At 42.0% G+C, this 25,377-nt stretch overlaps 1 protein-coding gene across 1 annotated transcript in view; it reads right to left on the bottom strand.

The window, feature by feature from the left end:
• The window catches only part of LRMDA (leucine rich melanocyte differentiation associated), a 1,032,219-nt gene that overhangs the window by 440,244 nt on the left and 566,598 nt on the right, over nucleotides 1-25,377 (bottom strand). The window contains exons 3-4 of the mRNA XM_043596635.1: nucleotides 12,526-12,652; nucleotides 656-795 (exon numbers count right to left, since the gene is read on the bottom strand). Of these exons, the coding sequence (XP_043452570.1) occupies nucleotides 656-795; nucleotides 12,526-12,652 (267 nt within the window). The remainder of the gene's footprint in view (nucleotides 1-655; nucleotides 796-12,525; nucleotides 12,653-25,377) is intronic.

The raw sequence follows: 25,377 nt of genomic DNA, 5'->3' as shown, positions 1-25,377 counted from the left end.
GGACAGTGAGGCAGAGCTTTATGGAACCAAGTTATGGGACTTCTGAGACTTCCTCTGGGATCCCACGTAAGCTCCCTACCTTTAGTGGGAAGTGCTCTCTAAAAAGTTACTCTGAGGCTGACCAAAGGAAAACCTTACAAAACAGAGCACAAGTAAGCAAAATATAGCCCATGGGTCAAATCTTGCCTGCCCCTGGTCTTTGTAAGTAAAGTTTTATTGAAACATAGCTGTGCCTATTCGTCTACAAGTTGTTTATGGCTATTTCTTCACTATAACAGCAGAGTTGAATAGTTGTGACATAGACCTTAGACCACATGACCTTCAAAGCCTAAAAACATTTATTACCCAGCTGTTTACAAAAAAGAATTGTCAACCCCTGACCTAGACCACCTGGAAGCTTTTCATGTTTTTTTTTTTCTGTTTGTTTGTTTTTTGGGTTTTGTTTTTGTTTTGTTGTTGTTGTTGTTGTTGTTGTTGCTGTTTTTGGCTCCTATGTCCCTGACAAAGGGAGACAATGGCTACAGGTTGCCAAAAGGTTAAAGTTTAGTATTATCAATGGAAGTCCAGTAATATCTACTATGCACCCCATAATATCATCCCCCCCCAAAGATGCCATTTTTCCCTTCCCACCAGGCTCAAACTCCTAGATACTCACCTGTATCTTTTGTAGTCCTCCTCATCTTTTTCCAAGCTAATCAGCTCATTGGGACATGCCACATTACCCAGCAGGCTGAGGTACTCCAAAGCTGGTGTCACTTCTGCAAGGTGATCAAGCAGACTCTCCAAGTCAGTGATGTGACAAAGGTTAAGGATTTGGATCCAGGAAGACAAAAGCCCTCATAAGGAACATAGACTATAACTGAAGGCACAGCACAACACCTGACAAGTCCAGTCTGCTCCCAAGAGGTGACATGGGTGAGGGTTGAAATCAACTTAGCTGTGAGGTATCTGGCATGCCTAGTTTTTCACTCCTGCTGGGGACAGAGCCCAACTTTTCTCTGGGCATGTAAGACTAAGTCCAGATCACTTGAGAGTGAATGAATGAACTCAAGTGTTTTATCACACTTTTCTTTCCTTTATATTTGTTTGGAAAATGATGAAGGGTATATTCCATGTGGTAAAGTATTTTGCTATTTGCCAATCTATAAAACTTTTTTTTCTAGTAATGAAAGCAAGACTTGTTTCCAAATGCCTCATTAAAAATATATTCCCATTTTCTCCTTTAGGGAGTAATTTATCATTAAAACATATAGGAATGGCATGGATACAAACAGGGACTGCCATCCTCCTATGATCTGAGAACCTGGTCTGGAGCTAAGCATTGCTTAGTAGACTCCCAGGTGGCAATAAACAATGAATTGTGGAGAAAGGAGAACAAAACTAGAAGACAAATGGAATCAGTTAGGATACATTTAGTCAAGCCAAGCAGGTCAAATGTATTTGAGGAGAATCTCTTATGATAGTAATATTCAAGAAGGAAAGAATATAGAGAAAATGCCAATAAAGGGCATGGTGGGGAGATCATGCCATGATCCATTTGCTCAATGGGATCCACTCAAGGCAAACACTGAGACCTCTAAACCAAGTAAGTCAAGAGTCATAGATTCAGGCAATCACAGGTACTGGTAAGGACCTAATGACAACCAAGTTGTCACATTGATATACATGGACTCCTGGTTTGAGTTACATGCAGATGAACCTTCTCCTAGGCAAGGTGATGACTAGACAAGCCATGAACAGAGGCCATGACTACCAGAAACTTACGGAAGAGAGGTGGAGCTCTTACCAGCCAATATCAGCAGATGGAATGGGGTCTTTGCCAGGGAGTGACAACAGAGCAAACAGGGGCTAATATATAAGGGTGAATGTGCCATACAAGAGTCAAAGACTCAGGATTCAGTGTCCAGGAGTGAGGTTCACTTGGCCTAAGAGAGAAAAGTTAAAACCAAAGAGAATGGATGCCTTTACTTTACAAGGGTGTTCTCTAGCTATGAGATGTTGCCCCAATTTCCTCATATTTCATTTCAACTTGTCAGTTGAACACCAAATCCAAACAATGTCAGAATCCATTCCCTAACATATCTGCCGAGGGGTCACCAAGAGGTAGCTCATTCTAACATAACAACCATAAAAAAGAGTTTTTCTTTCCCCTGGGACTGAACCTTCCTCAAATTCCTTCCCACTGACCCAATTTAATGGCTTGGGGTCTCAAAGAATAAGGCATTCTCCTCTTCCACATGATGATCTTCCAGACAGTTGAAGCTCTCATGTCTTCCTTAAATCTTATTTTCTCCAAGCTAAGTTCTTTCAAGCATTTTTTATACACAGGCTCTGTGAACATCATGTACAAAAACAAACGCTATACCCTGAGAGTGAGACAGAGACAAGGAGAGGGACAGCACAAGCAAAAGTGGGAAACCCTAGTGCAAGAGGGTCAGAGCAGCTCTCCACCACGGTTTCCATTCGCCAAGATCATCCCTATTTCCTAAACAAGGCAGGACAATGGACTTTCAAGTTATCAGTCCTTCAGATCTTTAACAAATAATGTCCAGGAATAACCACAATGGACCACTGGAGTGAGGATGAAAGACACAGAAGCATGTGGAGAAGACAAGAAAGAAGGTTCTGCCAGGGAGGTAAGATTAGAAGGACACATGGGTAAATGGCCAGGAGTCAAAACATTAAAGTATTTCATCACTGAAGACAAAACATACTCACTACTTTTTAAATTACAGTTCAATCACCAAACTCTTTAAGAAAATCATTTAAATAAAACTAATTGAAATGACAATGAACAATTTCAGGGAAAACTGGCTTTTCAGGGAAAGCTATACTTCTCAATCATTGCTACAGGAGAAAAAGGGAAGCTATCAGTGCTGCCCTTAGACCCTAGCAAAGGCACCTCATGAGGCCCTATGCTTTGGAGTAACTTTCTCAAAATGTTTTAAGTCCGTGTCTGGTATTCAGGAATCACCAGGGCCAAAATGTCATTCAGTCCCAGTCCTGGTTTCTGCCCTTCAGGGTTAGTTCCAACCTTCTACCTTTCACAAGGGATCCATCAGATGTTCTAAGGAGCAGTAGGACTCATGCCTATCAGGCTGTCCTGAAGCCTCAAGGCCAGGCCCTGGTGCCAAGGAGACAGCCAGACAAGCTGATCACTCACTTCCACTAGTCAGCACACTTTCTTTTGTGGGACTGTAAGAGAGTGGACGGCCAAAATGGCACTGATGTACTGACTTGGGGTGTTTCAAATTATTTATGTAGACAATGGCCCTAGAGAACCTAGGGGAAGCCCTTTCCACTATGGGTGAAGAAGTCCAACCAACCTATTTCTCTTATAGGGACCAACTTCTTAAACCTTGGATATTTTTCATCTACTGTATGAAGGTAGGAATGTGAAGGAATGGAACTCAAACTGGGAAAGGTTTTTAAGTTGAGGAAATATTGGGCAACTGAGCTGGACTGAAATCCCAGTCATTTCCCAACATTAAGTGAGCAGTGACAGGAAGCTTCTCATGCACAGTCCAGGGAAACAGGCTTCATGTGTAAAGTTACCACAGAGCTAATAAAGCTTGTACGTGAGGGTTCTTGCTTACGCAGGTCCCTTGCAAGGATAATAGAATCACATGGTCATACGTTGTAAAAATTGCAAAAGTAGGTTATTTAAACTGCAATCAGTTAAGATCACTGTCTCTCTCCACTAAAGTACATATAAGGTAAAACTTATATAATTATATAATAAAGTTATAAAATAAGTTGCAGAAAAAATAGGAAAAATGTTTTACGTAGGTATGTCCCACATAAAAAATTGTTACTTTTCTGAATATTTTTATGTTTGTGGCATTTGTCAAATGAAAAAAATTTAATTTGCTTTTATATATTTTTATTCAAAATAGACATTCATCTTCAAGCCTAATTTTGAATTCATAATTATGTAGCCTTTTCCTTTAAGAGGGAATTAACATAAGTTTCACACTCAACAAAATCTCTGTCTTCCCCCTGAGCAGGAGGTTGTGGAGATGTGGATTCATTAAAATGTCTTGGTAATGGGAATTTCTTGGGCAAAAGGTCTACAGGCTTCAAGAAGCTTCAGCCATCATGCACCAATGAATCCAAAGAATGGAGCCTGCTTCATTTAGGGTATTTTGTGTGGCAGAAGATACCCCCTGTCTTTTTAAGCCTTTCAAGTACCTGCTAAATGATCATCTGGGCTAAGTCAGGGGGTCTCCCCCAGATCCATACTAGCACCTATTCTGTGGATGGTCTGGACTAGAGCTTCATTCTGTTGACACACCTCTGGAGGATAGAAGATGAGAAGGAGTTTTAATTGGCTTCTTGGTCTCCTGGGTCAGCAAGGACAAACACAGCCCTGTCTTACCTGACTGGGAGCTCTGAGATAGAACCTGTCACATTCCTTCTTTGTCCAGTTGCATAGAAAATTAACCAAAGGCAACCAGCAGAGGGAACCTGGTGTCTCTGACTTACTAAGACCAAGGGCAGTAGATACTTTCAGGGATTCTCCTAAGGGTGACATTCCCCTCCCCTTTTTAAATGTGAAGCTACAGGGCACAGTTTCAATTCTCTTCAACTGACTTCTAGCACACACCTGGCTTCCCTCCTCAAGTCTTTTCTAGAATACTTGTCATTTAGGTTCTTTTCAGGTTGTGTACACAAAGTTGCTATTGCAGAGTCCAGCTGTCATAGGTATGCTTGCCAAGGGAGACTTTTTGCAGAAGGCCCAAGATCAAAGCAACATGTTGCCTTGAAAGTCTGGAGAATGAAGGAGGAGGGGAGTCTTCTGGTGTCATGTCCAGTTACACAGGTCTGAAGCTGTTTCCCTGGTAAAAATGGGAAAGAACCCTCCCTCTGTGATCAAGCGCATGTCAAAGGGCAACACCCATAGGACCTGGGAGGATTTCAACCAGTGCTTACCCTAATACAGGATTTCTGAATGCTAACTCCACGTTTTGCAAACATATTTTCATTTTGATTCACACACACGTCAGCAATATCATATCCAAACAATAATTGAGGAAATGGGGGTCAAAGGTCACATAGCAAATAGCAGAGTCTAGATTCAAACCTGTTCTAAAGAAATTAACATTTCTAGGTGATAAAGTGACTCACAATTTCCTAACACAGAAAGGAATGTAAAATACTGAAAAATGAGGAGTCCTACAAGCTTTTGTGGGAGACCACAGGTACTGTCATCCAGCTGTGTTCTGTACCTGAGTTTTCTTCCAATTTGGGCTTATTCATTTAAAGCAATGAGACTTCCTCTATCATTAAAACGTATCAAGAAGCTGTAAAGTCTTTGGGAGATAAACTGATTTCCCATATATACATTATGCCATTTCGATCTTTCAACAATACTCTGAATTATCTATCACCCATTTTACAGCTAAAGAAACTGAAGATTCAGACAAGGTGCAGAGACTTCCCTGAGTAAAACAGTAAATTGCTGTGGGAAATCTAGTCTGGCCTTCTGGTTCAGTTCACTCATCTCCTCACCACAGCCCAGCTGTACAACATGTCATACTATTTGTCCTTCCTGTTGGTACTATAATTCATACCGTCTCTTCACACGTGTGCTGAAGCAAACAGGGAGACATTAAATGAAGAAACAAAGTGTGATGTAAAATGAAGTCAGCTTATTACTCTTCCGCTACCCACCCCGAAAGGGAGAATGGGGGAGAATCATTTGATTGTGCAAAGTATCTATATTTTCCAGACATCTCAATTGTTCCCTTTTGGGGTTGGGTATTCAGATATGATATGGCTGAGGCCATGACCAAGTATCCAACCCTACTGGAGAAGAGCCAAGGACAGTGTGTATATGTGCAAGGGTGTGTGTGTGTGTGTGTGTGTGTGTGTGTGTGTGAGAGAGAGAGAGAGAGAGAGAGAGAGAGAGAGAGAGAGATACACACACATATACACAACGTGAGTGTTGGGGAGATAAGGTCAACTCCATGGCCAGTGACTACCAGCCCAGTCTAAATGAACCAAGGGAAGAGGAGTAAGATAAGCTATGAACCAGGAGATAAAAAGGTAACCTGGGAAGTCCAGGCTTTAAAGTATACCAGGACAAGACAGCAATGCTGAGAGCTTAACAGAAGTGTAACAAAGGGCCAGCGGAACAAAGATGGGAGGTCAAGTAGGTAGTGTGCAGATGAGACGTGAGACATTGGTCGACTGAGAAAAAATGTGCCAGATGCTTGGTTTGTGCTCTGAAATCCCTTTCATGAGCTCCCTCTGCAGCTGGGTGCAGGGTCTGGTGCGGGAGGGACAAGGCAAGCACAGGCAACCGACTCCTCCTGTATTTTAGTTCCTTTCCTCATGCATTGATTTTACCTCCTTTGGGTTTCAGAGTCTGGGGTTATAAATCACCATACCTGGGTTCTAGACTGAGCACTACCAATGACAATCTAGGTGACTTCAGAAAGTTCATACAAAAAAAAATGTTCAACTCTCTCAGTTTTTTCATAAGAAACGAGAGTACTAGGACACCTAGGTGGCTCAGTCAGTTAAGCGTCAGACTCTATTACAGTTCAGGTCATAATTTTGTGCATGGTTTGTGAGTTTTGCACTGACAGTGTGGAGCCTGCTATGGATTCTCTCTCCCTCTCTCTCTGTCCTTCCCCTGTTTGTGCTCTCTATCTCTCAAAAATAAACTTAAAAAAAATGAGAGTATTCACCAATGGTACTCACCTCACAGAATGATATGGACGTAAAATTAAGTTATAAAAGTCAAAGACACACTCAAAAATCTATGCTCTGACCTTGGTTATAATGTAGCTGAAGTAAGATCAAATAAGTTTACATAATTCTCTAATAAAAATGGCAATAATACTGACCATTACACAGAACTTAGAATAACCCTCACAACAACCTATGGGGTGGGAGAGGAAAGCAATTTTGGAGAGGAAAGTAAAGCATTGATATGTTAAATAACCAGTCCAAGAACATGCAGCAAGTGGCAGGGCCAGGGTACAAGCCCAGGAAGTCTGGCTTCAGAGCCTGTTCTTAACCACTATCTGACAGTACCTCTTGCCAAAGGATAAAGCAGCCCATAACCCATGTTTGCAGGATCCAGTAACAGAGCATTGTTCAAACATACCTCATTGAGAGTAAAACCAAAATGGAAAACTCTATGTATGCAAACAGACAAACAAGCACACCAGAAATTAAAACCAAAACAAACTTCTCAAAAGAACTTCAGGTAGAATCCCATTTAATAGCAAGCTTTCTAATATACTTAAAATAAGACTCAATTTGTAAGAAAGAACTAATACTTACCTTTGTAGCAGGTGAATAATTACTTGATTCTAGGTCTCTCTTTATTACAAATATGAAGTCAGTTCTTAAGGAGATGAGACACCATGGTCCATGTGCAGGATCACTACAGGAGTGAGGCATGCCTCTGTGTATACACACCTGGTACAGTCCCCTATCACACTGGCTCTACATTTGGTACGTGACTTGCTTTGGCCATGGAGCAGCAACATCTGAGATGCAAATAGGGCTTGAAAAGTACTTGTACATTAGGGCTTTGCTCTTGAAAGAGCTGCCCCATGCAGAGCGGCCTGTGTTAGCCTATTGGAAGCATGTTGTTCAGTCAACAACCAGCACCAACTTCCAGACATATAAGTGAGGCAATTTCAGACCGTCCATTCCCAATCAGGCCTCCAGATAATGGTGGCTGCATATGGACCAAACCAAAATCCACAGGAGAACCATGCAGTTGAGCCCTGCCCAAACAACTGACACACAGAATGTTAAATAACATTTGTTGTTTTAGTCACTAACATTCGAGGTAGGTTATTATGCAGCAAAGCTAACTGACAGAGCCCAAATCCAAGGCATTTCATGGAGTAAGGAATAGCAATGTGGAACAGAGCAACTCTTAAAGAGTCAGGGGTATATTCAACAAGAAAGTAGCAGAGTCCGTTGGCTGAAAAGGTAGGTCAGAAGTATTAGCTTACAAGGGTGCCATACGGTGTTACTCTTGCTTTTACCTGGCTTTCATTCTGTGACTTCTGGCTCGAGTATGTGGGGAAATGAAGCCAATCTTCATGATCATACCAGTAGACCAGAGGAGAAAGAAGTCATGCTGCATCCTAAAACAGCCAACTAGCACCTTTTGTATCTAGTGCTAATACAGTATTCTCCATCAGCACAGCAATATAACTGGCCAGCTTTACAGCTACACATCCCCTTCTGCGACAATTCCCCCCATACCACTATCATTTCTCCCTCAGCATTACTGCTACAGATTGGAGAAGCTGAGGAATTAAAAAGGAAAAGGACTCAACCAAAGACAAAGAAAATCCCTCAGTACTGTAGGGCCAAGAGGCCTGCTAATCTCTGGTGACAGCAAGACGGAGAATACAACCATCCTCCAGCCTGATTTACTACTTTAAAAATGAGAAACATATACAGTGGAATATTGCTCAGCCATAAAAAGAAAGAAATCTTGTCTTTTGTAATGACATGGATGGAACTAGAATGTATTATGCTAAGCAAGATCAGTCAGAGGAAGACAAATACCATATGATTTCACTCATAGGTGGAATTTCAGAAACAAAACAAATGAACATATGGGCAAAAAAAGAGAGAGGCAAACCAAGAAACAGAATCTTCACTATGGAGAACAAACTAATAGTTACTAGAAGGGAGGTGGATGGGGGATAGAGGGGGGATAGGTTAAACAGGTAATGGGGATTAAGAAGGGCATTTGTAGAAACGAACACCAGATGTTATATGCAACTGATGAATCACTAAATTCTATACGTGAAACTAATATTGCGCTGTATGTTAGCTAGCTGGAATTTAAATAAAAATTTGGAGAATGAAAAAGAAAAAAATGGGGAAACATTCTATACAGCAGAGGAAACTATTTAAAAATGAAAATGCAACCTAGTGAATGGGAAGAAATGACTGCAAATCATATATCTGATAAGGAATATCTAAAATATATGAGGAACTCATATAACTCAATAGCAAAAAAAATGATTTGATTAAAAAATGGGCAGAGGAACTGAATAGACATTTTTCTAAAGAAGAAGTACAGATGGCCAGTAGACACATGAAAAGATGCTCAACATCACTCATCATCAGGGAAAGGTAAATCAAAACCAAATTAAAATGAGATATCACCTCACACCTGTTAAAATAGCTTTTATCAAAAAGACCAGAAATAATAAGTGTTGGGAGGATATGGAGAAATAGGAACCCTTTTGCACTGTGGTTGGGAAGGTAAACTGAGGTAGCCACTAAGGAAAACAGTATGTAGCTTCCCAAAAAATATTAAAAATAAAAACACTGTATGATTCAGCAATTCCATTTCTGGATATTTATCTGAAGAAAATGAACACTAACCCAAAAAGACATCTATACACTCATTTTTAGTGCAGCATTATCTATAATAGCCAAGATATGAAAACAGTCTAAGTGTCCATCAGTAGTTGAATATAAAAGAAGTTGTGATATATATATATATATATATATATATATATAATATATTATAATTATATCACAGTATATAATAATATATGTAACTATGTATTTTAGCCATTAAAAAGAATAAAATCTTACCATTTGCCACAACATGGATGAACCCTGAGGGCATTATGCTAAGTGAAATAAGTCAGAGTAAGACAAATACCTTATGATCTCTCTTACACATAGAATCTAAAAAACAAACAAAAACAAAAAAATCCAGAGTGGATTCCTGTGCATTTTCATCATATTCTGTACCAGGTTATGAAAATGAACCTTCTAAAATGGGAAATAATAATTCTTAGTAAATTCATATGAAATATGAATCTTACTTCTTAGTGTAACCTAATTACACTAATCAGGTAATCTATCACCAATATTAACATCAATATTTACTCAATGCTCCTCAAATGCCAGTGGTACAGTGGAAAGCAATACGATAACCTATTTTGAACACTTAAGTATCCAACAAATACTTTTCATTGATTATTAAATAAATCAGAGGTCAATAAAAAAAAATCACCCACTAGTTCATCTGTAGACTGGGATTATGCAAAATGATGTTCTTTCACAGTTGGTGTGCTATTCTTTTACTTGTTTTTCTCAGGCTGGTGCTGAAATGAGCTTGCATTTCTTTTTTTTTTTTAATTTTTTTTTCAACGTTTATTTATTTTTGGGACAGAGAGAGACAGAGCATGAACGGGGCAGGGGCAGAGAGAGAGGGAGACACAGAATCGGAAACAGGCTCCAGGCTCTGAGCCATCAGCCCACAGCCTGACGCGGGGCTCGAACTCACGGACCGCGAGATCGTGACCTGGCTGAAGTCGGACGCTTAACCGACTGCGCCACCCAGGCACCCCATGAGCTTGCATTTCTTAGCATGTACCAATAAATGCGACAGAGAACTGGCCAGGAAGTTATGCTGAAGGAGAAGAGGAATTGAGTTTGGGATTAGCATTTGTACAGCATTTGCCAGACAAAGTCCTTGTGGGTTGATCTGTGGGCTGTTCTGGAAGTCCTTCTCACAGCACCATTTCTTATATTGCCAACGTCACAATAAATATCCCAGGGCAGAAGTAGCTGGTTTTTCACCCATGCAGAAACCTGTTTTGTTCACATTATCATGGCACTTTGATTCCAACATGCAAAAAAGGCTTTTATATATTTTTTTTCTTTTTAACCAGTTCTCCTAATAGGCAAATGAAAGCTGTGATGTCAGACATACACACAAAATGAGAAACAGAGGTTTTCAGAGGCTGACCTGTCCATAGCCACACAACTAAACATGATTAAGCTGACTCATGAACCCAAGTCCAAAGGCTAGGACTCTACAGTGGCATGGGACACAGAATATAAGCACTAGGGCCCAAAGGAGGAAATTTACCATCCAGTTCTATTCTAATAACCCTTCTGTTCTTGAATGATTTAAGAATATCATCCAAGTGATCACCTAAGACAGTGATACAGGGACTATAATAATTTTTCAAACAATGACTAAGAAACTTGGTTGACCAAAGGATAGGAGAGGAAAAAAACCCATCAATATTGCCTTATGATAAAGACTGATATTTATTTGTAAGCCCTCTCCTTCCACTTCTATTAAAGTGCCAATTTATAATGACCATCGTAGTATATTTTACCTAAAAAGAAAATACTGTCTTATGACTTAAAGTATAAACAGCAGTTAATAAATGATTTTGCCTCTCATTCTTAAAGTGGACATATGCATACATGGTTTTATTTCATACTGTACAGAAAAGGCTCTGATCCCTTTTCTAGGTCTAACTCGCCATGAGAACATGAACAAGTGACTGAATTACTCGAGATCTCAAATGTTTCACTAATAAAAACAAGGTGATTAGACTTCAAGTCTGAAGCAACACAAGAGAATGGAAAGAATTTTGGATATAGCCACAGTTAAGACTGAATCTGGGATCTAGCATTTTGGTAAATATCTGGCTTTGGGTCCATGCTTGACCTCCTTCCTCATTCAGGTAAATGGAGAAACTGCATCCATCTCCCAGGGTTTGGTAAGAATAAAAAATAATATACTTAAAGGCACCCAGCACAGTGCCTGACCCACAGAAGTACTCAATAAAGAACAGCTGATGATAATCATTCATTCATTCATTCATTCATCCCACAAACATTCACTGAACCTCAGTTCCATGCCAAGCATTTTTCTAGGTGTGATGGATACAGGAATTAACAAAACTGATAACCCTCCCTGCCTTCCAGCTGGTGCTGTGGCAGCATGGAGACCCATAACTGTACAGAGGAGCTAAGTGCCTTATACTGCAGAAAGCTTCCGATTCCACTCTCAGCCTCCCTATAGAATCCAGAGCCATTAATCCCCCTGTGCCTCATCCCAGGCTGGCTAGGGACAGCACTTAAGGGGACAGCATGCAATAGAATGACTCTGCTAGACCTCTCTCATCACCCTAGTACATCAAACACCACGGAGGGCAGAGTTACCCCTGGGCTTCACACATATCTCGCACCTTTGCCCCTTCCCCCTCTGCTTTGCCAGAACTGTTCCCCAGGCCTGCACCAGAGCCTTCCAGAAACCTCCGTGAAGGCCAAGTTCGCTTAGAGGCACTACCCCGTACTTCCCACCAGAGGTCGCCCTCCCACACAAGCCCAAGCAACTAGAACCGGGCTTTGCCTTCTCAGCAGCAGTGACATTATTTTCTTTCTCTATTTTTATCTATTAAAAAGATTTCTTCACAGCCATAACTTAGATCTCTACACTAAAATGGAGCAACAGGAAGATATAATGGTGCATTTCATTTATGAATGACCTATAATAAATTACTCTGAAGTGTCCCGAGTGCCAGAAGACAGAACGCTTTGTCTGCCCATGGACTGTATTTCACATACTTTAATTTAGCTGACACATAAAACTCATTTGACATTTCGCAGGTATTTGTGTGGGGCGGGGGAGGGGAGCACAGGGGAGGGGGTGTGCGGCAGGGACCACTGCGGAGCAGGGCAGAGAGTGGAGGCAGCGGGCAGAGCCAAGGATATCTGGTTCTTGTTGAGGGTTAAGGTATGGAGCCTGGGTAACCCTGGCAACACGAGGTCGTTCCCGAGCAGATTGTTGTCCAGGATGAGTTCCTCCAGGCTCCCGAACGCGCTCAGTCCTTCCAGTGACCTGCAATGACAAAGGCAACAGGAAAAATGATCCTGCACTAAATCAGGGAGGCCATTATGAGCCGAAATAAATATTTTAACCTTCCCTTTCAGGACTGGGAATAGTTTGGGCTTGGTGCCTGTCAGCAAAGTGAATGACAAGAATTAGTAGCGGGAGCCGGGGTGGGGGCGGCGGGGGAGAAGGGGCCGCTGGCACTCACCGCATCCTTCACGCATTGCCAACATGAAGGATGAGGGTCACTTAGTGAGTAGCCAGGATCCAAAACAAAGGGCTTCAGATACGGCCTGCAGGATAAATTTGTCAATGTCTTGTGCCTTCAGGCACCCAGCCTCGGCTGACCCTAACCTCCATTCCCAAGATAAATAACTCTGTCACAGTTCACCTTCATTCCCTGGACACAAATTTAAGTTGTCATCCATCATTCCTGCCCAGAAATATCATACCCCTCTTACAATAATAAATATAACTTCAAGTATCATTTCTTAGCGGTTCTCCTCTGCACAGTCCAGGAAACGGCAAGGAAGGCTTCCTTGCTCTCCCTTCTCAGCCTTTGACTTTTATCCCCCTTTTTTTTTTTTACACTAATCACTTAATTTGCGTCTGCCCAGTGTCCCTGTGGCTGCCCCCAAAGGCAAGGCATCTTCAGAAGCACATAATCACTCCAGTCGGAGAAGGTTCTTTTTCTTTCATGATTTCTTTTCCTTTTTGTTTTTGTTTTTGTTGGGCAGGAAGAGGGGCGGTGGTTTAAGGAAGGAGTTGGGGGAATTTCTGTTTCAGTGCTCCCGGCTTGAAGTTACAGTTTTAATTTATGGAAAGTGGATTTCTCACTTTATTTTTGAAAGAAGTGTGGAATGCAGCAATGTAGATGTCAAGGCAGTAAATAATCAAGGATCTGAAAGAATTAAGTACCCGGCTCAGGGGGGAAAAAAAAGTATCAGAAAGGGAAAAATAGCCTTGTTTACACAGTTAGCTGAAAGTTAACTCTTGATGTTATGGTCTCAGGAGTGTTGGGGGTGGAGGCGGTGAGGGGCAGTTGTGCGCATGTGCTACTCTCCGCGCGCGCAGACGTTAATTAAAGAAAGCCGCCCGGTGGAGGGACTTGCACAGACACACATACTCCCAGCTCATTCACCTGCCAGACCCAAGAGCTGTGCTGAGCTTGCACAGGCTGACAGCTGAGCTACGACGTCGACCACAGGGCGGACTCACCTGGGATCTCCTGGCTATTCTATAAAATGTGACGAATCAGGGAGATATTGTCTACACTATTTATTCATTTACTGATAGCACTTGCGTTACAGACAGGCCTGCTTGTGTGTGCAGTGCCCGCACATCTGACGTGAGTGTGAACTTTAGCACCAAAGCTGTCTCCAGACATCTGTATCTCCTTTGTGGGATCTGTGCCAACAAGGCTCCAAAACAGGGAGTCAATATGCAGGAGGTGTGATGTGCAGTGTCAGTCATTAAAGCCCCAGACTCCACTGGGCGCACAGCTACCTTGGTGTGTCTCATTCCTCAGGGCCCAGCACCCACTCCTACAGCCAGCACTACCTGCTCCACAGCAGGAAGTCAATACCACTTACATTTTGGGCTAAGGGTCAATGGGGTCATTGTGTTTCATTTCTTCCTCCTCCTTTCTCTTCTTCCTCATGTTTCGGGGCGGGGGGGGGGGGGTACAAACCAACACACATACACACATGGAAGTTGTGACTCAGCTCCACCATTTACTTGAGGTGTGAGTTTGGGCATTATCAATAACCCATCTGCACTCCCTTGTTCTGTGCTGTTTCCAGCCCAGAGGAACTTATGAATATAAGCCAAAGAAGATGAACAAACATGTCACTCGCAAATGCTGGCTCCTTTCTTTTCTTTCTTCTTTTTATTCACTGATTTTTCTGGTAGCTGTGACCTTAGGGGGTGTTTTGGAGGGGGAGTGTGTTCTGGATGCAGGGAGTGGGCAGATGAGCAAATGTGCAAAGGTGTGCAGCAAGTCTGGCTTCTGCAGGGAAAATTCCACCTTTCCTGAAGTCCCTTCCCTCCATGGGGGTTAATGAGTGATGATGGAAAAGTGCTTTTCAGGAGGAAGCCCTGTTTACCACAGGGGTGAGGGGCATTGAGGCCACCTCCCTTCAGGGTGCCTTATGGATGGCTAATAAGTCCTTTGTGCACAAACCTCAGTTGGGCTATGGTCAAAGGCAGCATCCAAATACACATTGTTCCTGAGTTATGTTATGCAAATATAATACTCTTATCATGAGAATCAGCAAATGGTTGGCAACTGGCAAGCAAAAGAAAGCTCCCTTCCAAGAGTGTTTCCAGGGAGGCATACAACAAAATGACAGAGCACGCAGAGGGACAAAGCTAAGAACACCAGAGGGAGTGCCCACAGAGCTGCCTTTCTCTGGGGCGGGCTCTGGGGCAGAGCTCAGTTCTGAGTCAAACTTCACAGAAGAGTAGGGGACGTTCAGGTTCAAATCCCGTTACCTGTCTGGTTGTAAGATTATTTTTGCCATTAATGTTATTAGCTGCTCAGCTAAAAGGGAACCGTGTTACATTCCGTGTCTTCATGTCATCAGTGTAGTGGGCACTTGGTGATTTAATCAGCTAAATTCAGAGCTGAGGAGACAGAGTAGTGAAGGGTAAAACTGGAGAAGGCAGGATTTCTGGGGCTTGGTTGGCATGTGGAAGCCAATAAACACACACCTGGAAGATGGCTTTATTTTTTGCTTTTAAAAATTGGACTTTTTCTGTTATTGTTGCTGCTGTTTTCATGGAAGGAGGAGGGGACAAATTATTTGCATCCATCTTTTTTTTATTATTATTTTCATCCATCTTTGAGTTCATACCCCTAGATACAAGATGCCTGCAAAGAGGTGTGTGCTGTTAAGTAAAATGACAAGGCAAAAAAGGCTTTAAGGATCCACTCAGATCTGTGCTGTTTAGTGGGACAGCTACAGTAGCTACAAGGAAAAGATGATGAGATTGCAATTTCTCTGCCATAATCTTGTGTGTGCACAGCAAAATGCACCCCAGACCCAACGGCCCTGGTGGAGGGGGCGCCTGTCACTCCACAGTTACTCGCCGGCTTGGTCTGCAATCTGCAGATGTTTGAGGAGTGGGCTGTGAAGGCAACGCAGACATGTGTGCCAAGGTCAGGGGCTGGGGTGGAAGAGCAAGGCTTCACCCACTACCTGGGCACAGGCAGCTGGAGAGAGGTCTTCCCAGCCCAGGGAAGAGATGCCAAGGGCAAGACAGGGAGACAGGGTGTGCGGTCTGACCTATGGCAGGTGGTTTGCTCTGAAAACCTAATCAGCAACTCCGAAGCACTTCACCAGCAGGAAAGCTGCCCATTATCTCACCCACAGGTACCATCTCTGTTACCTCATTCACAGGGCTCTGGCTGGGCTCCCCCAGGAGCCACTGCAGCTGCTGGGAGAGTCCCTGTGCCTTTTCCAAAGTCATATCAAAATGACAAAACATCACAATGCATTCAGCTCTAGCGGATTCAAACAGAGAGAACTTTTAAGTTTCCACTGTAATTAACCCTATCCTCGTTAAGATAATTATGATCAAGCTTCCTGTCACAGTTAATATCCCAGCATCATTGCCCGTGGCTCACACTCTGCCCTCATTAGCTTATAAAAACAGCGGCACTAACCAGGCGGCCCCAGCCCTTTCCAAGCTAAGCCAGTGGTTGTGAGCCGCTAAGGAGGGGCCTCAGGCAGGGCAGCAGGCCCCACAAAGGGGTGGTCGCTTGAACCCCAATACCTTCTGCTTTTGGGTGGGCTTCCACTCAGTGGCCTTCATTCTATTCCCAAAAGTTAGCCACTCGTCAGAATGGGGAAGGAAAAGGGCCAGGACCACAGCAGAGCTGGTAGGCTTGGGGCAGATGACCTACTAATCCCTCCTGCCTCTTACCCAGCAAAAATCCAGCCAGAAAAATCACCAGAGGACACCTCCAGAACCCTCCATTCAAGAAATGCCAACCTTATTCCTGGGGTGTAAGCAGTGGTAATCATTACATCCCTCTTTCCTCCATTTTCAGCCTATAACAGGGGTGATGCTCCTCCCCAGCATGACTCAGGCAGGGATGGGGGACACAATTAACCACAGACCCTAAGAAGAAATATCTCTCTCTGTGGAACCACAGCTGGCCTCAAACCCAGAACCAAAGGTTGGAATGTTCTCAAACTAATTAAGAAAATAAGATCTGAACTAAAATCTTTACCTACTCCAATATATCTATCCAGATATCTATATCTCTCTATATATCTATATATAGAGGTAGATATATCTAGATAGATAGATAGTTATAACTGAGAAAATGGGAGTTTATGGAAATTCTAGAGAAGCTACCCCATTTGTCTTATGTTCACCACAGCGGCTATTCCTGTAGACCTGCTGTGGAGGTTCCGCTGCTGCCTGCTCTGTAATGGTCTTTCTGGATGACTTTCGTCTGCCCAGCCCCCAACAAAAAAGGGATCTCAACGTAACCTCCATAATACCTGGAGAGTTGTCAAGTGCACAGTAAGGATTCAATACCCCTTGTCAACTGACTACAGCTTGACCCTGAGCCTGTGAGCCACTCCGAGAAAAGCTGACAGTAAAATCCCAAGGGCAGGGCAAAGAGCAGGCCTCAGGGCAACCGGCCAGAGGCTGGGAGGGCAATGCCTACACCCATTCCTTCAGAGGCCAGATGCCTCCTCCTATTTACCCTGAGGCCAGTGTCTACGAACAGGCAGAAGTGACATACAATGAGTTTGCACCCATACACCAGAACCAGTTATTAGGCTATTTAAATCCTTCCTTACCACTTGGGAATAACTGCAGCTCTGAATACACTGAGTACCCCCTCCTGCTACCCTGGCCACTCTTCGGAGCCCCCCAGACCTTTCACAGGCCAGCAACTAAGTAGTTAATGCCCTCACAGCACGGAGCCTCTAGGGACCCTGCTCTAGATAGGATGTTTCTGATTGATCAGTGTAGTTGTTTAATAATTTAAATATCACCCTTGAGAGCAGGAATAGCAACTTGCACCTTTTTTATTTGCCCCACCAGGCCAAGCACAGGGCCTGGCACACAGCAGGTCCTTGGGAAAGGTCTGCAAACTGACAAGAGAGGCCATGACCACAGCTAGAAGAAAAGGACAGGCAACACAGACCTATATAGAGGGGATGAAGGAAGAAAGAAAAGAATGGGACCACAGTGATATGGCAGCTCACAGCCCAGAAAATGGCCCAGTGGCAGCACTTCTGAAAGGCCATTAATCCAACCACATAAGAGATACTCTTTCTCTCTGTCACAAAATTCTTTTTATAGCCCATGTAAATGGTTATATGTATCCACAGTATATTACCAGAGATAGTGTAGTATATACACTATACAGCATATGCCACGGAACACTACCAGAGATGGCGTGGTACGTACACTATACGGTGTATTCCACGGAATACCACTAGAGATAGCATAGTATATACACTATACAATATATACTACAGAACAGTACTGGAGATGGCATAGCACACTATTCAGCATATACTACAGTATGTTAGAAGAGATAGTACTGTGTTATATGTACAGCTGGTTCTAAATATTTTCCGTATATTTTTCTGTCAGTCAGGTCACATAGCCAGGGATATATATATATATACGAGTAATATAAGTAAACCAATAGGGGATGAAAGTCTCTAAAAAAAAAAAAAAAACAGACAAAGGTGGAACAGGCTCATGGCTATGTACAATAGTGTATACTGAAACCATGTGACAGTATATCATATGCAATTTGTCAAAGTCACCCCAAAGCCCTTAAGTCCCCTGTCAGGATAGATGATCCTTGAGTTGCATGGAATAAAATTCAACACTGGTGTAACAGACCTGAATCCAAGACCAGTCAAAAATCTAAGGCAGCTGACAAAGTGTTTATTAACTCTAAGTGGAATTACGTGTGAAGCCATCATGTACCATACCTAAAATACTAATAAAACTGTTACATAGGATCCCTAAAGAATTATTGGAAATGTGTAAAGAGCTGGAAACACAGAAATGGGTAATACAACCACAGTTATTTGAAAAGGGAAGATTCTTCACACTTTGGATTAATAAATTCATATACTTATGAAATTCTAGTCAGATTATACCTCTGAGAAACTGGTATTTGTTTGCCCTAGGACAAAATAAACCAGGTTTCTGGTCATGATACCTTTTTTACTTTTACTACTAGGAAGCTGAGAGTGAAATGGTGACTCAGATGTAAAAAGATAACCCCGTGGGGTCTCTATATCCGCTTTCTAACTTTGTAGTTGAGAATTGTAATTTATATAGCCTTCATATTTTATCTATACATTTTTTTAATTAATTCTAATAAGCTAGTTCAGATCCTCTGTAGTATGAAACAAGATACATATATGGCATTGAATCTCAAACAGGCAGTTTCTGTACATTAAGGACAAGTTCTGTGAGACCAGCTATTAATGTGGACAGTTAACTAGGAATAAAGGTATACTGTACCAGATTTCAAAAAGGCTTTGACATATCCCTATGTCAGGAGAGCAAAAACTAGGCTAGAAAATGACGACTTTAGACAGAGTCATAACTGGTTAAAAATATAACTGAAGAACACTAATTAATGGCCCAGCTTGCAACAAAGGAAGGGTCCAGGGACTTTGGTCCTGTTTTTTGCCAATGACTTGGTTCAGCATATGTTTATCACATTCATGGAGTGCAAGACCCAAGAAAGATGTTCAGGAGCATACAGTAGGATCCAAAATGATCGTGTTGGAATCAACACATTGTTTCAGCCCAACAAGATGAAACTTCATATTATCTAATGTGAAGACCTGAATATAGATTTCAAGTCCAACTACCCAAGGGGCGTCTGGGTGTCTCAGTTGAGCGTCCAACTCTTGATTTTGGCTCAGGTCACTATTGCAGGGTCGTGGGACCGAGCCCAGGGTCAGGCTCCGCATGGAGCCTGCTTGAGATTCTCTCTCCCCCTCTGCCCCTCTCCTCCAGTTGTGCATGCTCTCTATCAAAAATAAAAATTAAAAAAATTTATAAAGTCCAACTATCCAAAAATACCTATTTGGAGAAAAAAAATAAAAGGCAAATGTAAATTGGGGAAAATATTTCCAATCTAACAATCTAAGGTTTAAAATCCTTAATATTAAAAGAGCTTTTGAAAATCATTAAGGGACATCTGAAAGCCCTAAGAGAAAAACAAAATACATGGAAAGAAAATACACAAGGAATATATATGGTCAATACTAGAAAGGTAGAGTGAAATTTCAACTTCACTGGGAATCTAAAATATTCACATTAAACAAGATATTTTCACTTAATTAACAAATCCATTGTTTCCCTAAATCTTAACACAGTCTTGTCAAAAGTTCAAAGTAACAGACCAACACAACACTGATGGGAGAGTGAAGCTGCTATAACCTTTCTGGATGGCAATTTATATTAAAAGTCTTAAAAATGATCACCTCTTATCCAATAATTCTAACACTGCATTAAATAAATATCAAAGAAATGTGCATGATTTAAGTATGTTCCCTACAGTATTATTTATAGTAACAATGTAAACATACCTAAATGCCCAATGATAAATGATTACAGAAAGCTCGATGTATCTGTATAATGAAATGCCATGAGGTAATTAAAAATGATATTGTATACATATATCTACTGATTCAATAAAATGTCATGCTATCCTTTTAAGTACCTAAAATGAAGTTATAATACATACAGCACACACATTACAATCTCATGCATGGAAATTAAATCATCTATTTCTCCCCTCCATTCCCTACACAAATTTTAATGTGTACCATGTTTTCCATGTAGATGGTTAAGAGCCGTAGTCTGTTAGTTGTTCCTAGTTTATAAACTACTGTTAATGTACATAGGGACATTATGACAATTCTGTATGTATATACTGACACTTCAAAGCATACAGGTGTTTATGTACCTACATACTGATAGAGGGATCCAGATATATACTACTAATCTGTGAGTAGTGGTTATTTGTAGGGTGTTTTTTTTTCTTTTCTTTTATAGTTTTCACTAGTTACTAGGTTTTCTATCATGAGTAAGTATCATATAATCAGAAAAGACTTGAGTAACTATTACTTTTAAATAAAACGATTCTCCAAACATAAGATGCAGGAACCTTGCATAAAGAGCAGTGTGTATAAAGGTTTAGTATGAATCAGCAGAGTGGGGCTGCCTCCCCAGAAGGGAATCTGATCCTACTCTACTGGCCCCTAAGTAACTCTACCTGGAGCTTTGTTTCAGGTCTGAGTGCCAGACACAAAGCAGCATCAGCATTTAGAAATATCATACAATGAGACCAACAAGCTGGTGAAGGGTGTAAGAAACAGTGATGGAGACGGTCAAAATTATTTAACCAGGAACACAGGAGGCTTAGTTGTTTCAAAGTACTAAGTCTCTGGCATTCCAGAAGGCAGAACCGAAAACAAATAGGACAAAATAATAGAAGTTGGAAGGAAAGTTCTCAAGTCAATTTTTTAAAGCTTAAAAAGAGGGCTGTTCACCAAAGGAATGAGCTACCTTCTGAGTCACTATCTGTACATGATCAGAGGTTAGAGTCACAGAGAATGTTCAGAGGAAATTTCTTCATAGAATATTAGATTTGATGACTCTAATATTCTACCCAGATACTGTGCCTATCTAACTGCAGCTCCTTCCTTTGTAACTACAGTTTATAAGGGCTCCCAAGAGCTGTTTCTTCCCTGCCAGACAGCCTGATGGAAAGAGGACAGCAGAGAGTTCTAGCTCTGTCATTCTCCATCACACTAAACTGTGTGCCTTCTTCTGATCCTCTAGCTGGGACTGTGCAAAGCTTCTTCAATGCTTCCCTAACTATGGGGATATCCCCATAATTAAAAAGGCACATGTTGGGACGCCTGGATGGCTCAGTTGGTTGAGCGTCCGACTTCAGCTCAGGTCATGATCTCACAATTGGTGAGTTTGAGCCCCATATTGGGTTCTGTGCTGACAGCTCGGAGCCTGGAGCCTGCTTCGGATTCTGTGTCTCCCTCTCTCTCTCTGCCTCTAATCCACTTGCATTCTGTCTCTGTTTCTCTCAAAAATAAACAAACATTTAAAACAATTTTTTTAAAAAAGGCACATGTTAACACACTGGCCTCTTATGCCCTGTGAACTAGATTTCCAAGCCACAGTTCTATTTGACCTGTCGTGGTCTTCTTCATAGACTCAAAGACTTTGAGTCCCAGAAGAATTGTAAGCTGTTCGATCCTCAACTTCACAGAAGGTGACTGATAATCAGAGAGCCAAGTGGCTTACCTAAAACCACACATAGTAACAAAGCCCTTCTTAGAACCTTTGGACATAGACTGCAATGGTCCTTCAACTGAACTATGCTAAATAACCTGTAAATAATTTCTAGTTGAGATCTAGAAATGGAAATTCACTACTGCCACAACCTTTATCCAAACACTGGGTATAGCTTTCTAATCCATTCATTATATGTCCTCACAATAAGATTGAGGTCTTCAAATTCTTTTGCCTTTTGATCTACATCCCCTCCTGACCCTCCTAGGACAATCCCCTGAAGAACTAATTCTTATATTTGTTTAATGTGGCCTTCATGAGGTAAAGTATACTTTAGGTGGAGCTAGTCACCTTGGCATGTACCTCTATAGCTCATTCATTCATTCATTCATTTCATTCACTTACAAAAAGGTACTGAGTGCCAATTCTGTGCCTAGGATATTGCTAGTCTCTGGGGCGATAAAAAGGACTGTGGCATGCTCCCCTACTTTAAGCAGTAGATGTAAGCAGGGTAGGAGTTACCAGATAATGCAGGGTAATGGGTTAGACTGGGATGATAAACAATACTCTGAGGAGGGGTAGGGTTAGGGAAGTTTTCAAAGAGGAAGTGGGCTTGAGCTAAATTTCAATTGGAATGAATTCTAATTCTGTGAGCACCCTCTTACACTTTATGCCAAATTTGGTGGCAAAGGAACATAAGAAGAAGAGGTAACTAATCCCGGCATGCAAGTAAACTGCCATTCCAAAAAGCTTACTTGGCACAAGAAATCATACATGTGTTACCCTCTTCCAGCATGGCAGGCTCTCAAGATGCACATACATCTGGGGATATAAAAGATGTACAAGTCATGGCACCTGCTCCCCCTGGGCCTACCATCTATGGGAACAGAGAAAGAAGTTGGACTTGAAATGGAGAGACCATAACGGACAGCACATTATTAAGCAGTGTGGGCAAAATGGGCTCTAGACATTGAGAGGAAAGAAATTAGGGCTGCAGCAGTCACCGTTTTCCACCCACTCCTCCTGTGTTTGTCCTGAAGTTATTATAGCAAGTGGTTCCCTGAGGACAAAGGTGAGAACCAGGTACTCCCTATGAACGAGCTAGATGCCTCCATGTTTTATTCCCATCCCTTTGCCCATTTGGCCGTCCTCCATGCCTCTCAGTGAATCTTTCCTGCATTTCTCCCACCCTGGTGATAGGGCTTGGTCTGGGCTTTGACTATGTCTCTGAAATTATTTTGGTTCACGGCTTGAGCTTTTATAAAACCACACATGCACGCATGGAGCCTGTGGCCTCAGGATCTTGTTTGTTTTTAAGAATCTAAAGAGTGAGTTTGTTTGGCGGGTTCTATAAATGGAGGTTTTCTTTACTAGGGAGATGTAAGGGAGTGGACATGGTGTGTTGCAGCCGCGGTATGTGTGTGTGTCGCCACGGGGCGGAATTCAGCGCCTGGTGGGGGAGGCTCCCACAGCCATTGGGCAAACATATGTTGGGCCAAGAACACAGCTCTTCAACCTCATGAACTGTTTGCTTGAAAGATAACAGTGTCTCTTCCACACAAGCCTTTCACCACCCTCCATAAAGGGAATTTAATTCAACAGATGGTGTCTACTCATTGCAAACCAACCAGAAAAGGAGACATTTACATGGCTGTGCCTCAAGGCCCTGGGGACCCAAAGGGGCCCTAATCAAATACCTGCCCAAAGACTAGCTTCCCCATGGGTAGGGCCCCCTGGAATGGAATCAGGCCAGGAACACCAGCAAAAATATGTCAACTACTGATTCTGTGAGGTCCCAGTTGGCTGAAAAAGGTGAAAACATGTTTTCTGTCCCAGACTACAAGATACCTTTATATCTCCTGAAGGAAAGAAGGCCTTGGGTGATATGGTGACCTCCAAAAGTGGCTTACTATTAGAGCCATTTTCCTTCTTTTAAAAGAGCCCTAGTTCCGTGCTTTTAAAAATCTTACAAAGAATGACTTTGTTAGGATTGTACTCCATTTCATATAAAGGCACATTCTGGGACCCGAGGACCTACACCTCACAGAAGTTAACAGTGTTAGGGACAAAGAAGACAGATCAAATGCTTGCAGATGTGCAGCATGAGAAACAAGAGATTTTTACCAGGATTAAATGCAGGTTCTTTCATCCCCATCTGTCTCTTTAGTTACTTGACTGCTGCTCTTGGGGGTAGAATGTCATGGTGGTATTTTCACAAGGAAGATGGTATTTGAATGGAGACTATCTTGTCAACTCAGTGAAGCCAAACACAAATGTGGCAATTGGGCACACAAAGTAACACCACTAAATTTGGGTGCACGATCTCTGTTTTCAGTTTCTGGCTATCATTTTCTCATCCATTATGGTGGAGGAAAAATCCCAGACCTATGCACTTTGCAGATATTGGAAGAGGCAGGACATGAGGTAAGGTATCTAAAAACAAGCCTAGGTAGACATAAGGATTGTTGATATTTGAAAGATCATTTTTGGAAAAAAAAAAGTGTGTATTTTATTCTCAAAAGAACTAATTAGTTACCTCAGGTAAGGAAGCAAGTAGCTAACGCACCAAAAGACATACTAAAATGTATTCAGAATTGTCGGACAAATAAGGAAATGCCAGCTTGCAGGAACCTCTATCTGAAGATGACCAGGGACCCTGATTCTTATCCTGCCTTGGTGACTACCTTCCTGCAGTGCTTCAGTCAAAACCTTTGTCCTTTTCTGGGCCTCACTTAACTCTTTTGTAAACTGGGGAGGCCAGACTCAATTATTTTAGATGTCTGTTCATTTTCTAACATTCTCTGCTCTAAAGTGGGTTACAATAGAAAACTCCCAAACCAAGCTAAAGTTTAATCTTTGCCTTAGACATTCCATCACTCAGTAAAAAGTTGATCATACATGTAGTAATCTTCATATGGCCAAAAAGATAGAGGTTGGAGGGTAGCAGGGTAGGGGAGAGTTTCAAGTCTCAAGTACGAAAGCTGATTAACAAAATAATCTGAGATGGGAAAGTTGGGGGAGAAGAAAACTCCCGCTCTCCCCCCTGCGTTTTTTTCATCTTTCCTAGCATCCTAGACTAGGGAGTGACAGGCTAAGTGACACAGTGCTTAGAGGGCAAAAGATAAATGTTTGATGAATTGGCCACTGGTAGGGAAGTGATGGGCTTTGTATGTGCATAATGGCCAAGCTGCCTTTCTGTGCCGATTGTCTGCCAAGATAAGAAGCCATAATGAATGGACCTTGAGATGCCCTGGACAGAAGCAGTTTTAATTTGATTGGTTTTAATAAAATTAATTTTAAAAAGAAGAAAATGGCAGAAGGAAGAGGGTAACAATTTGGAAAGACCAGGAAGACTGAGAGTTACATATATCCAGAGTGGATACTAACCACTGGTTTTTCCATTCATTGTGCTA

The sequence above is a fragment of the Prionailurus bengalensis genome, chromosome D2, assembly GCF_016509475.1.
Source record: "Prionailurus bengalensis isolate Pbe53 chromosome D2, Fcat_Pben_1.1_paternal_pri, whole genome shotgun sequence".
In the NCBI taxonomy this organism is placed as follows: domain Eukaryota; kingdom Metazoa; phylum Chordata; class Mammalia; order Carnivora; family Felidae; genus Prionailurus; species Prionailurus bengalensis.
Note: the sequence above shows the minus strand (reverse complement) of the source record. Positions and strands in the feature narration are given on the sequence as shown.